At 35.8% G+C, this 15134-nt stretch overlaps 1 protein-coding gene across 1 annotated transcript; it reads left to right on the plus strand.

Annotated features, from left to right (window-relative positions):
• The first annotated feature begins 197 nt into the window (after positions 1–197).
• On the plus strand, positions 198–8901 carry LOC128238716 (G1/S-specific cyclin-D2-like). Its single transcript, XM_052954891.1, has 5 exons — positions 198–545; positions 1117–1332; positions 2238–2397; positions 4410–4546; positions 5153–8901. The coding sequence occupies exons 1-5, from the start codon at positions 351–353 to the stop codon at positions 5354–5356; spliced, it is 912 nt and encodes a 303-aa protein (XP_052810851.1). The 5' UTR covers positions 198–350; the 3' UTR covers positions 5357–8901.
• The last annotated feature ends 6233 nt before the right edge of the window (positions 8902–15134 follow it).

A 15134-nucleotide genomic window follows, 5' to 3' on the forward strand; every position in this document is an offset into this window, starting at 1 on the left:
TTCAACATGTATGCAATTTCAAAACGTGCTTTCAAACTTCTTCATTTAACTTCTTTTACACTTTTAAGTATTTAGCTATTTTTCCTGAATTTTTATCGTAACTTTCTCAGTTTAAGGCCGTTTGCGCATGCGCGAACGATTGAATGAAAATATATCGATCTCAGTGCATTCGTAAAATCTGACTGTTGGCCGGTGATCTTCATAGTGAGAAGACGTGTACTTTTGAATCAGTCTTGAATGTTAAACCGGCCAAACAACACGTATCTTTGGACTTAAATTATTTATTTTGTGTGATTTGTTCTTATTTATTAACATTATTTAAGTGGATTACTTTGTGCATTAAAACAGTCATGGATTTGATGTGTATTGAGACTGACGCTCCGAGGAGGGCTTACGAAGATCCTGTTCTAATACAAGACAGTCGTGTTTTGCAGAATTTGCTAGCACTGGAAGACAGATACCAACCAAATCCAAATTATTTTAAATGTGTTCAGACAGACATTAAAAGATACATGCGAAAGATGGTCGCCCAATGGATGTTAGAGGTATATTTGTGTTCCATACGTGTTAAGGAATGTTGTATTCTTTCGTATTTCTGAGGGTGTACGAAAATGACAGTGACTTGGAATCGAAGTTTATGTGCTTAGGAAACTTTCTAAGCCGTTAAAATATATTTTGTATCACCTTCATAAACTTGCATATCGTTGCGGGCAATCATGGCGGTTGTGCAACGTTTGCAAACTTATGAAGCGAGTACACGCGGGAAGACTGGACTAATTATAAATGAAACACAAATTGATAGCCAGAATTAAAGCTCTTTATGCAGGAATGTTTTAAAAACATAATTTTAAGTACATAAGGTCTAAAAATTGTATAGTTCGCTTAGTGAGCTGTTCTTTCCCTGCACGAGAACTCGGAACTAGCAGTCAGTTCAGGCTACAATCACATACAACATAGTCAATTACTTTTCCATGAAGGTTCTTGAAATACATCTAAAGGAGATTCAGAATTCAAAATAATAAGAATGAAAAAAGTTATATTCTATTTTAATTCTATTTTAATAACGTTTACCAAATTACGATATTAACTAATAAAGCTTATTTTTTCTACTTCCAGGTTTGCGACGAACAGAGGTGTGAAGAAGAGGTGTTTCCATTATCAATGAACTATTTGGATAGATTTCTCTCAGTGTGTGATACATCAAGAACTAGACTTCAACTGCTTGGTGCAGCGTGCATGTTTATAGCATCAAAATTAAAAGAGACATGTCCAATAGCAGCGGAAAAACTTGTGATATATACGGACCATTCAATATCATTTTCAATGTTAATGGTAAATATCTTTTTTGCTCACTATTTTTCAATACACAACACTTCTGTGTATTGCTCATTTCCGTGTATTTAACAGATCAGCTGTATACTAATGCATGCGCTCAGAAATGTCGGTCAATTTTGACACTGCTCAAAATGACGTCACTGATGACGTTTTTGTGTATTGAGATTTTGCACTGTCAGCATGCTTATATTCACTAAAAAACCACAGTATTTTCATAGCTCCTTTCTTCGTAAATTCGTCTTTATGAAATGTCATCCAAATTAAGATGTATGGAATTTGATCCAAATGTGTTCTAAAATAAATGTAACATGTAATAATTCAATGTGAAATGATAGAAATCACTTAAATCGCGACCTGTCACATTTTTGCTTCTCATTCTAAATAAAGAACATGCCTTTCGCCAGGTAACACTATACTATACATAATGGTATGGATATTGATGTAAAACACTTGGCCGTGAGCACATATTTGTTCAACATTCCTTTGCACTTAAAGTCAGAATTCACTTTTATTTTTTTTGGTAAAAAGTCGAAAATAGTAAAACAGAACCAACATTTGGGCTGCCTTTGATATAGTTGATTTAAGTTTGAAAAAAGGTGACTTTAAATAGCAGACAGTTTTGTTAATTCTCTCTACGATAAACCAGGGTGTAGCTGACTTTGTTTGCTTAAGTATTTTATGAAAATGGCATTCCTCTGATCTTGTCAACTGCATATTATTAACCACACCATGTACTACAAACAATTTATTTTGATATATTTTTAACAGAACAATTCCTTTTTTGTTCTACATGTAAATAGTTAAAATATAGAAGTCAGGAAATCTTCTTTGAAGTTGACCTGTGAAACATTGTTTTTTACCAATTTCTCCTATTCTAACAGTTTGTTTTTCTTCTGTTTCAGGATATGGAATCATTACTGTTAAGCAAATTAAAGTGGGACCTTTCTGCAGTGACACCACATGACTTTTTAGAACAAATATTAAGTAGACTTTCCTTAGATAGACATGATATGGACGTGATTAAAAAACATGCTCAGACGTTTGTGGCTTTATGTGCAACAGGTAAATATAAACATTATATTTGTTATAATATTTAAATGATAGTATTTTAATGACTTGTGTGGGTTGAACCATTTCAATACCTCTCATTTATATGCCAAAATGAAACCACCAGATAGAATTTTATCTCAGTTCCCAAGTTTTTAAAAAAGTTATTTAGCCTAAGGGAAAGGAAGAATACCTGGTAAGACTTCCATAAAAAATCTACTTCCTTGCACCCCACTACATTTATATTCTATTATTATTATTTTAATTACTAAATAAAAGTAGACCAAACAATAAAAGGGCAATATAAATCCACATGATAACGATCTCTTACAACACTTGATCACTTGCAACATTTGCCGAGTATGAACAAATTATTGAATGAGTGTATATTACAGATATATGACATAAAAACTGAACCATAATTTCATATTTAGTATATCAATTTATTAGATTTAACTTAAATCTCTTAATAATATGTTAAAGTAATGCAAATACGAAACAGTTCATATAGTTAATCATAATTAGTAAATAGGTGCTTTTAATTTTGAACACAAATCCCCAAACTGTGTAAGGCTGATTAATGTGACAGAAAGAATATTTTATTAACAAACATGTACATAGGGAGGTTCATTAGATTGTAAAGTTATGTAGGCATTTGATTAAGCTGCCATATTTTACAGCAATGAATATCAGAAATTTCTGTTCCCAACAAATCATTTCATGATTATTGATATACTGGTTTAATAATTAAACATGCATGATATTATAATGATGGGTAACAATAAGGCCATAGTGGATTATGATCAATTATGTACGAGGCAACTACACTGTGTTATGAATGAAAAAATCTTTCAAAATGTGTGCACCGAACGTCATTGAAAATCTTAATAAGCTGATTAACCTCTCAATTTAAGAATTAAGATTATGTGGTTGGCTTGTAGCTCATTCAATGATTTGAAAGGATTGTAAGAATGTCCATTATATGGTGAATACTGTCTCCTGTGGCTGGCACTGTATAGAAACCCAGATTAGGTCAATCAGCTTACTGTGTGCAGTATCTTTACTCATGGTCAAATACCTGTGGACAAGCAAGCCTGAGAAAGCTTTCATACAGTCAAATTGATAGTAAAATATCTGGTCAGACAGTCATAATAGCCTTGTGTATGTAGCTTTATCTCTATACCAAACATATCAGCCATGTGACAGTAAGCTGTAAAGTCATAAACAATGGTGAACACAGCCTGACCTACATGGCATTGTCCACTGACAGCATACCTCCTATGGTCACAACATCACCGACCAGGCGAGGCACTCAGTGGGTGTCGGGTCACTTGATATTAAACAACAGGGACCTCCCATAACTCACATGTCCCCAATTCAAGCCATAAAACCATAACAGTTTTGCTTTGTTTCCTGGTGCAAAAAGTTACAGTTTGACATAAATTAAAGGCGGTTTTTCCCAACTCTGTTGAGTAGATTCTTGTGGTTACAAGTTATATCAATGATTTTGTTTTACAAAAGAAATTTCAAACAAAGAATGTCCATTATTGAAATTAAAGGTTGTTTAAAACAACTTTTCACTAATCTCAAAAAAAGTATCTCACATTTTTGGGGGAAGTCATACCAGATAATTTTTTATCAAACAATTTATGTCCAATGAAATTGGTGGCGAGGAATTTTGTCAATAATTTTATTTTGATCACTACTTATTCCATTTCATTGATCTTGATATTGATCTGGATATGAAAAGGCAATAAAATGCTGAACTACAACCCTCATTATTTGCCACCTACCTGCCAGCTATGGTGCTCTACCTTGGCAAGTTTATGTTGCAAATTGCAAGCCATGAATTTTATTAGATAAATGATTTCACATGATATTGGATAGCAGCAATAATATAGGATCAGACAGCAATAAACTGGATGTAAAAGTGTTATTTCTGTATATCAGTTGTATAATGTGTGAGTATGAATGTGAAAGTTTGTGTCTTTATTTGGTGTTTGACATTTTTATCCGCTCTTTTTCAGACTGCAAGTTCATGATGTATCCACCATCTATGATCGCAGCTGGCAGTGTAGGGGCCGCAATCCATGGGTTGAGTAACGTCCAACATCTTGACCTGAAGCTGCTGCAAAAACTGCACGAAATCACAGGCATTGAATTGGTAAGTTCTGCTAATGTGCATCTGTTTATATAATCTTATTAAGAAAGACACTTATTTAATTTAGGTAAATCATTAATCAAGATATAGTCTTGTTGAGATTGAGGTGATCTTCCCAGGAAAGGCTGCCAGATTTGTATTCTGCCTGGTCAAAGACAATTTTATTGCCCCAAATGGTATCACCGAAGTTCATCAGATAAAAGAAAATTTACAACTAGGGCAGATACACACTTGAGAATTGTAAAACAACTCAGACACACTGCTGATTGAAACAAATGTCTGCAAGGGCTAAATCTGTTAATTAAACAGCAATTTCTGTTCATTAACAGTGGTGAAGTGTGTATAATTTAGATTGGCATGGGGTCTGGATTTGCCACCTATCTGGGGATATCTTGACTTCTTTTCAATATAAATTTATCTCATGAATAATGTTGGCAATGTTTTGTTGGCTCTATCTTAAAGTTTTGATAAACGTTTAGTATATTTACAATTTAGGGCTTGGAGTCAACACCCCTATTGTTGGAAAGGAGATGTATGTTTTAATGTTATCTTCAAACGCCATTTAGTCATTTTAACAAAATGTCATTGTCTTTATTTAAAAAATTACAGGACTGTCTTCGTGGTTGCCAAGAACAAATAGAACAGACTCTAGCAGTGAATTTGTCTACGATGGCGCCCTCAAGTTCGGGGCTCGAGGAGACCTCGGCATCAAAACTGGACCACACAAGCTCACTCACACATACACCCCAACATGAACATTTGAAAGAACAGCCAACAACGCCCACTGATGTTCAGGATATTCATTTCGACTAGTGATAGACTTTCTTACAACGAAAACACAAAAGTTGAATATATATATTTTTTATTTTAGTGATAGTTACAAATATTTTTTACAAGTTTATGCATTTAGTGATACTTACACGAGTGTCCGGATGCTTGTTATGGTGGAAAGATTGTAACTCTCCTCGCTTAGTGCGCAAACCGTCTTGCAAATGGACTTTGTCAACTGTTTATATGGTATATTTTATGATATCATCAAAATGTACAGAACTGCCTAATCTTATACAATTGTTAAATCATTCATTACAATAGAGACAGTGCCTTTAATCACACATGTTTATATAATTCAAGCGAAAGACTGCCAGTCATAAAGAAGCTCATTATAGGGACCAACCATTTCGAGGACCAAGTTTTCTCTTTTTTCAAATAACGCTCAATTTTATTCCTCATTATATTTTGATAACATCTAAATCAAGTCACTCCTTGTATACACTAATTGTTGCTAAGTTTCCATACTTACCATACCATGTATGAAATGCATGTAAAACAAGATTCATTAATTAATTTCGTGGTATTCCTTCTCAGAATAACTTCTTATTCAATCTTCATTCTTTTTACAAAGTAGTAGAATCTCAATAATTTCTTGTTTTTAATCAGATCTGGTTCAAAAGATTTGACAGTTAGTACAACGAAGACATATAAGTGTTAATATATCCTGTTCAGTGTTAATTGTTTAAACGTTTTGATATGTTCATAGTTACATTGTTTATGTATATTTTGCATACAGTATATGTCTGTTGTGTAATGAAATACGCACATATAACATAAAAATATCAAAGAAAAAAATATCAAAAATCCACCAAAAAAATCCTAAAAATACAACCATTTAGCCTTTAAATATAGACATAGTTCTTTAACATTGACGACATCTTGTAATGTTCTGAAAGGGACTATCTGCTAAAAGTTTAAAACAACAAGTTAACCTTTGGAAATGACATTGAACAATTTTGAAAAAGACTTTAAACAAAATGTGTATATATCTATCCTAAATATGTGATATTTTCCTCATTATTCATTACCATGGTTTCACACTAATTCATTTACCATGGTTTCACACTAATTCATTTACCATTGTTTCTCACTAATTCATTTACTGATCAAAGATGGTCACTTACGCATCCAAAGTCATATTTACATATCCATGTTTTGATTGACCCAGTTACTCCCCACTGTCCACATTTGGACCAGACTTTCATACTTTCATTATCATGACCTTTTCATCCCATGCTTCATGCAGCCAGCTATACATGTGTTGACCATTATACTAATGGTTGCTAGTTGTGTAGGCGAGACATTAGTGCTATGTACAGACACACCATCATACTATGTTACAGTTATGTCATATCCCACTGTTAAATCATTAAGATTGTGTTTTTCTCATTGTTTTATTGTTCTTTTTTGTGATAACACTGAGGTCACACTTTATTTATTTATAACTTCTAAGGCCTAGCCTTGCAGCGAAGTTGCCTGGATATGGAACAATACATATATTAACGAATCATGACTTCAAAATTCTGTAACTGCTTCATTCTTTTAACTCCCAAATCTTGTGTACATAACTCACTGCCTAACTACATTTGTCATTGGCCTTTCATAATAGCTCCCTCATCTCTAAAAAACTGCATAAGGAGTATATATTTATATATATAGGTATTTTCCATTGATGGGCAATTTAAGAATGTCAAAGTCACTGTTAGCTGTACTTAAAGATAACTGGACGTGTGTCCAGTGTTAAAAGTGTACATTATGACCAATGGTCATTTTCTTGGTAACATCGTACAAACAGACTGGCAGTGTACTTTGCATTCGTGCATTAAAACATGTGTTCAAACATTAATTTATTTTTGCGAATTTGTCATGAATTTGTCTTGAATCAAATGCATTTGAATGGTCAATTTTTGACCTGGATAATATATTTTTATCGAGAAAAAATGAATGTTAATTTTTAAATTTTAACATAGTGCCATTCAGTGGGTATGTTAAGAATTGATGTTAAATGTGATATAAGTATAAATAGAACTCTATAAATAGTATCTTCTATTTATAAGCCAAGGAAATGCATTTTTTTTCCGAAAATGCTTCTTTTTGGTATTTTTATATGTCGTGGTAAAATTCGGCTACCTCTTTGAAAATGGAATCCCAATTTTTCGTTTATGTTTAGTACGTGTAATATGAGCTAGATTATTTGGCGGTGACCAGTCCATTACGCACGTGCATGTGACACGTGGTGAAACCGGGCCCGCTAAATGTTCATGTCCCGTCAGAGTAGCTCAACGCTTAAAGAAACTTTGCGTGAAGACTACCTCAAAGCTAGCTTTCAGCTATTACAACTACATGTAGTATTTTCTAGGCAAATTGCAGACTTGTCTAAACTGTTTGACTTTGAAGGAACTCGTGTAATGAATACAGCGAGTTCCTGTCGCATTTTGGCTGTGTTTAGGAACATGCATCGAGGACTCGGCCTGGCTCGCTATGGCTTGTTTTCATCATGGGGTTTCAAAGGCGATGCATTAAATTTACTCAAAGATCGTCCCAAACAAGTATGATGCCTTCAAATTAACAAAAGTCGAAACAAATTTTCGTAGTCTTTCAACAGGTCTGGGGTTTTTAAGTATTTTTGTACTGTGATAATTATTTTTCTGATTTTGTTTCCTTTGAATATTCTGTAAGAGCAGTAAGTGTAATGGTATAAAGAGCAAATGACAAGATGATGTGAATGTTTAATTTGGTTAAGATTAATTTGCTAAAACAGCGTTTTACTGGAACAGCAATCTTGATAAAATCACGATTTTTTAGAATCCGTGAATATGGGTGTAATTGTTAGTAGAAGTTTTAGCAAGTTCAATCCCTTGTTTAGTCTTAGAACTTTCAGGAATGTTGAGCAATAGACTTGTGAGCGCCTTTGTCGTCTGCTAATGTGATAATTATATTTTTGAGCAGAGACAGGGGAGTGAATGGGATGGAGATTTTCCGGGAAAACTGAGACCAATGAAATTATTTAACTGTGAGAATGAACGACACAATTTATTTAAGACTTGTACAGGTGTAATGATATCTGAGCGGGGTATACATGAGTATTTTTTATATTTAGTAATTAGACGTATTTGTATAAAGGTAAAAGTTTAAACTTGAACTTGTATGTCTCAATGTCTTTATAGTGTTTGCTATTGTTTCTTATTCCAAATTCGAAGTTCAAAGTTCCTGTTATGTTCTTGAATACTGTATGATCATGTTTGTCAACACTTGATGGACCAATGGAAGACCACTTTCGGTCAGCCAGATTTACTGGCAACAAGGGGACATGTTTGGCTTCTATGCGTACAAGCGGTCCTGTTTTGTTTGACTTTTGTTGACTGTTACACAGTTTGCAGTTCTTTCGATTTTTCGAGTTTTGCTGTTTTTTACCGCCGAAGGTTTACTATGCACATTAAAAAATAATCATGTTACTATTTGAAAATTGTGAGTTGATGTCAACTTCTAAATGCCTTATTGAAGCAATAAAAAATATCTTGATAAAATCTGTGTTGTTTTAAAACTTTGACGGGAGATAGCGATATCACTGCTTTACGCTATATCAGATGGACCATAGACAAAACAGGCGGAGACCTCGGGCCAGCGTGGAGATAACGTAGCAAGCGTCAGAATATAATTTATAATAAAAAGTTAGAACAAGAGCACCCAGTATGGATACCATCGGTGTCCCATTTTCTGAAAAGCTGAGAGAAAAACTCAATTATTTGAACCAGAATGATGCGAACATGCCTGCAAGTTATAATGCTGATATATTTGAACGTTTTTAAGGATAAGGATATAACCAATATAAAAGTAAGGTGGCTATGTCAAAAGTTGTACCAGTTTTCACGTGAAAACTAGGTATCAACCCGCCATTTGTCTGAAAATGCCACAAGACCCGAACATGGAACTACATTTTGTAAACCATCTCATTGGTATTATTATCGAACCATCGTTATTTATATAGAGGTATGAAAGGGAACCTGCAAGGATTTAAATTATGTACACGAGGGATGCACCACTTTACACTCAAGTTCAGTGCGCCTGCGCACAATGTGCTAGTTTTTTAGGTGTGGTAATTTTCCATCATGTTGCTTAAAAAGTTTTCAATATTCTTGAAACATTTCCAGGCCATACTGCCGGTACATGGTCTTCATGTCTTGTGTTTTTTCAGAAATATCAAAGAAGATCAGTAATGTCCCCTTATCACAGCGGAGACATATCATGTACATGTAGATTGTCTCGTGATACCATTGCCGTCCATCAGGTGGTGTCAGTGCTGCTGTCGTGCCGACGAATCAACAGATGCCGACGCCTTGGCGGGAAAGGTACTCACGATGTCCTCTGCTAATTGCTCGCACGCGCACATTCGTCAATCGTCTGATTGTCTCGTGAAGTGGATGCTCCCCGCACATCACGTCGACATCAATCTAGTACTCATACTCAAATTAAGGAAATGATTGCTTGGTGCCGAGATTGAACGCGGTAATTTATCCTCTTTGGCTTATTGATTTCCGGAAACTTTTGATGTTACTCTGAATACCGATGCATCTGTTGCCTTCTGCTGAATCTGAAGTCTCGTCTGCATCTGCCTTTCCCGCCATCTCCCTCGGAATTGTTCGATTCTTGCCTGATCCGCGTAACAATCATGCCAAAACGCACGACCTCTAGTCAACTGTTGGTAAACTCACGACATACTAGTATTATATTATGTTTTGATTTTCTGGCATTGGCGTGAAAGCAGGACAGATGTATTGTTTAGTGCTGAACAACCGGAATTGGTAAAATATTTACCGACCACAAGCTGTATAAGGTTACCAACTCAGCACTTTAGTCAGACTCTTGAGCCAGGAGGCACCGACGTATGAAGTGCGTCTCAAAGTCAACCGATCTCATCTCATGACCCCGCCTGGCCTAGATTGGATATAATTAATCATTAAATATCATGATCTGCATACCTTACATTCACACATCTGACCTTTTTAGAATACTTCATATCACATTACAATCAATAATCAATCAATTACTCCAAATTATCAATATAAAGAATGGAATCGAACATTTAACTACGTCATCGATTGCTAACTGCATTGTGGTAATGCAAATATGCCTATCGGGTGACCGTCTATGCCTAAGTCTGGGCATCCGCGGCCGGGCTCGCCGCCCTATTTGGCCCGCGCCCGGGTCGCGCAGTCCATGTACATATTTACGACCACATTCCGGACATGTGACCTTCATCATATAGCACCCTGTGTCGCCGTGCAAAAACTAAATCGGTATATGTACCAAGCACACGAGACAGCATTTTTATTTCTCGATAGAAGCTTTTGGCGAATTTTGATAGTTGATTGCTGAAAACAAAATGTCCAAATGACAACTGGCTCTCTTGGCGGTGGCCGCCTATGTCCGCACCAATCGTAGTTTAATTATCAAACCGTTCCTCTGAGTAAGAAATATTAAAAACAGTTTCTTGATATGGGATTGATCAATTTTCGTGAATGGTCTGCTTTCATATGCTCCAAACGAACCATTCCAGGACATTCCTGGAAACCGGAAAGTTTTATGATTTATTTGTCATGGTCTGTCAATGTGTATTTTTTATGCTTGTATCCGTTAAATATTTAAATTGTGATAAACATTCTAGCTCTATACTGTACCAGTCTACATGTATAGCAAGTGATTACTTTTCGGCCTTTCAAATGGTCATATACAGCAAAGAAAAACAAGCAAATACGTGTCACGGTTAAAATATCTATATCGTAAGTAGTTACAATTACAGCTGTGTTGCGGATGAGGATTATCCAGTATAAATATCAGCCTAGGTTCATCTGACATTAGTGATTTAAATGATTGGTAAAAATCCGAAAATATTTAATATGAAATCCTTCGCCTTTTGTTCCCCTCCCCAGTTTTAAAAGAAGGAACAGCATACTTAATATCAATCTTTTGGGGCTTTCATCGACAGACGCCCTGACGCGAACCTGCCACGGGATTCTTTAGTTAGAATAATGCCCCATAATATCCCATTTCCGTCTTAATATTGCCATATTCGTGTCTTTATTTAACTTTAGGTGTTAATATGACTGACACCCTACAGAAAGGTAAATGCTATTAAAGTAATCCTCTAAACTATAGGGCTACGGGCATTGTATCTCGATCAGTCATCAAATCTCGAAACTCTTCTTGGTTAAAGGTGTTGATATGGCTGTTGAGTCAATTCCTAAAAAGTGAAAAAAACTTCAAAGGGCTCACAGTATAGGTTAATGCAATATATAATACGTTTTTAATGTATTATCATGTTAAACTCATTTGGCTTCAATGATCAAAACAAATAAAACATAATTGGTGTAAAACAATATAAGCGATATTTTTGGTGCTTTTTTGTAACAGGGGAATTTGTGGCCACATAGCTATTAATTAAAAAAAACTAATATGTTTAATTAAGATACATGAATTGGAATAAATAACAGATTGTCTAGATATCTTCTTAGCCGTTTATAGCATGGACACAGTTTTGAATGAATTTGATTAAATATCAGACCATTTTTGCCAGTGGCTCCTTCCTTCAGACTCCTTGAACCCAAACCAACGTTTTCTGAAATCGCTCTATGATTAATGTTCTCAGTTGGACGGCGGATCGGAACCGCTTTCATTTTCATCTATCATATTTCAATAAATCGTTAAAATTCAATCCACATAATTTTCTCCAAAAACTTCAAAGGTTTCCCGAGTCCGTGCGGAAGGAAGGGATAAATTATTACAAAGTACGTCTCCCAATCATAATTTAATGTACGGTCATCTTACACTGACCAGCGGTCATCACGGATAGGGCAGTCACTAACAAGAGGAAATGACCACTTATTGCGACCTTCTCAACATATAACTATCTTAAATGACGAACTTTAATTTTGGAACAGATAATATTACGAGTATTTGAAAACATTGTATCTGGTCATTAAACTGTCGAATTTTAAGATAGTTTTGTATCTACCTGCCGATGTCGAAGATTAAACGAAAGTGGTGTGACCATAACCTTCACAATATGGTTATAAGTAGGATGTGATTGTCGTAGCCAGCGATAGCGGGTATCTATCTGGTATGTGCGTAAATGGCGACTTCCGGTTAGTCGAGACATCCGGGCCGGTCAGTCGAGGTGACCAACGGTCAGTCTCACCTGGACGTGTGACTCCGGACAAACATTGGGTCATGGGTATAGTGAAACCTTAGTTCTTAGAGGCATCTAAAGTAACGTGTACGTAACCCAGGCAGCTTAAAAGTCTGTCTTCAATGTCAACTCGAAGAGATGTAGCTATTACTTTCATCTTCCGTTCGTTTTTCATCTTTCGTATAACTTTCCTTTTCTGGTTTGAGGCTACCAAACCACAATCTATTGCATTATCGTTGATTGTATCTTTGCAAATATTTTTCAAGCTTTGTGCAAATTTTATTGTTTATAATGTACCGAAATTATTTGATAACATTTCTACTGTCATGTTACAAGTCAAAATCATCAGATAAGGCCAGGAAATCAAAGCGGAATTATTATTATAATAATAAACGGGCAATAATTGGCGATATTATCCAACGTTTGGGGTATGAATATTTTTTGATAACGGTACATTCATAAAGTCGGCAACGATAACCGCCATCTGTCGCGTTCCCGGCGGAAAATCAAAGCGATCTTACTTAAACAAACATCACTGTGCAAATGTAGCGGTGACTTTGCATTCCGACGATCGGAGCTTCAAGAGTTCCGACATACAACAGTGCCCGCAGGATGGCTAGAATTTGCATCACGACAGCTGAAATATTAATCAAAGCACAAAAACAAATACTATCAATCAAATTTGGTAAATAAACGCTTGAAATATCACAGTAGCTTCATATTGCGGCGCAACATCGCGATACACATCGCGCATACTTTGCTTTAAGCCATTTGTTTTCTGAATAACTGTTGTGTTTTCGCGTCATCTGATCAAACAAGTGGTGTCCTCATTCATTCCGCAACCTTTTATGTCCATATCAATACACACTTTTATAGTTCTTAATATTTAATTGGATCCATTTAACTTTCTCTCAGAACTGCAGGCGCGTGCGGCACGCGACATCGTGCCGTGGTGCGTGACGGGGGACAGGTGCTCGGACCACCGACGGCCCCCCGGATGAGAAGAGAGAGTGAGCCGTGAAGTCGCTTGTTGTTCTGTTGATGAATCTGAATGTGACGTTTTTATCATTGCAAATCCGTTATATGTTTTATTTTGTTTGATTTTATATTTTATTATCAGTATGTGTGACCTATTTCTTTAACTACTTTTATTTGTGAACCTCTATTCAGAAGTTTGTATGATAATTTATTAAAACACTAACAAGTTACAAGTACGAACAGTAAGCATGTTCAGCCCTTGGGCAAATATTTCTCCCAACATTGCATCCATTAAGTAAGTCGTATCTAGTAGAGGCCCAGTATTGTATAATGGGTTACCTACCGCGCTCTGTCTAGATACCCGAGCCAACAATGAGGGAAATCTGACCCTGTACCCGGGGGTCGGACTCACATTCCGTACAGGGGGTCCGGCTCGCCCATTGACGGCGGTAGCGTCTGGCAGCGACATACGACCGCATTGAAACGAAAAGTACATATATATCCAGTTTACATTTGTTCAATTTAGGGAAAACATGTAATTCCCATTTCGATATTGAGCAGGTAAGAGTAACTTTAAAAAGAGCGTGACAATAGACAATCGTATCGTCATGACAAAAGTAGAAATGTCGTGTCAGCCATTTGATATCAGTAGTTTATCCAAATTATTGTCATTTAACCGTAAAATAGCTGTATGGACATTCTGTGCAACGAACCCGGTCCCGAAATCGCCGTTAACGTAAATTATTTTTGGGGGTCTACACGAGACGACAAGAGAGGGTATAACATAGATAGTCACTTTAAAAAGAATATTTAGTCTTATTTTCAAGAACTTAATATATATATATATATATATATATATATATATAAATTAATTTTACGATTTTTTATTTTTCAAGAACCAAAACGAATATTTAATATTTTCTTAAAAGTATTTCCCTTTTTATTTTTCAAGAAAAATAATGTATTTCGAAACGAAATCATCATTTCCGTGTTCACTTATTCATTTATGCGTGAGCACGCATTTTATACCCTATTTCCAAATACAGTTTTGCACCGGAAGTTGGTCCGACAATGGAGGTCGGCACGACACGACCTCGGCGCAGGATATGCGGCCCGTTACAGTCAGTAGATTCTTTTATGTCACTTTTCCATGTTATCAGCACATTTTCGCACAGAAAAATGACCCATAATCAACCAGTACATCATTAATATAAATAATAACAAGCTATGTAAATAGAGCAGCATTCCTAAGCATGTGAATCATACAGCTAGGTTGGTTTATGGGATGCAAGTAGGTCGTGAAATGTATTCATAGGACCAACAAAGAAATGATATGACTTGGTGTATCCTTTGTGCTGCTCTGTAGGTAATCAAGGTGTATTAAGTTTGTAATAGATCCAGCGTGACCCCGCGACATCCTACATTCGGCACAAAGCAATCCGACATATGCCCGATTATTCATTTCGTATGTTTATTGTCTTGCAAAGGAATGTTTTACTTAGTTAACTTTTTTGTTCTCTTGACACGTTTCTGCCTTTGTTAGAAGAGGCTGTTCGTGTTTATCGTGATCAGCCGCTATATGCCTCCCTGGACGAT

The sequence above is a fragment of the Mya arenaria genome, chromosome 6 (genome assembly GCF_026914265.1).
Source record: "Mya arenaria isolate MELC-2E11 chromosome 6, ASM2691426v1".
Taxonomy (NCBI): domain Eukaryota; kingdom Metazoa; phylum Mollusca; class Bivalvia; order Myida; family Myidae; genus Mya; species Mya arenaria.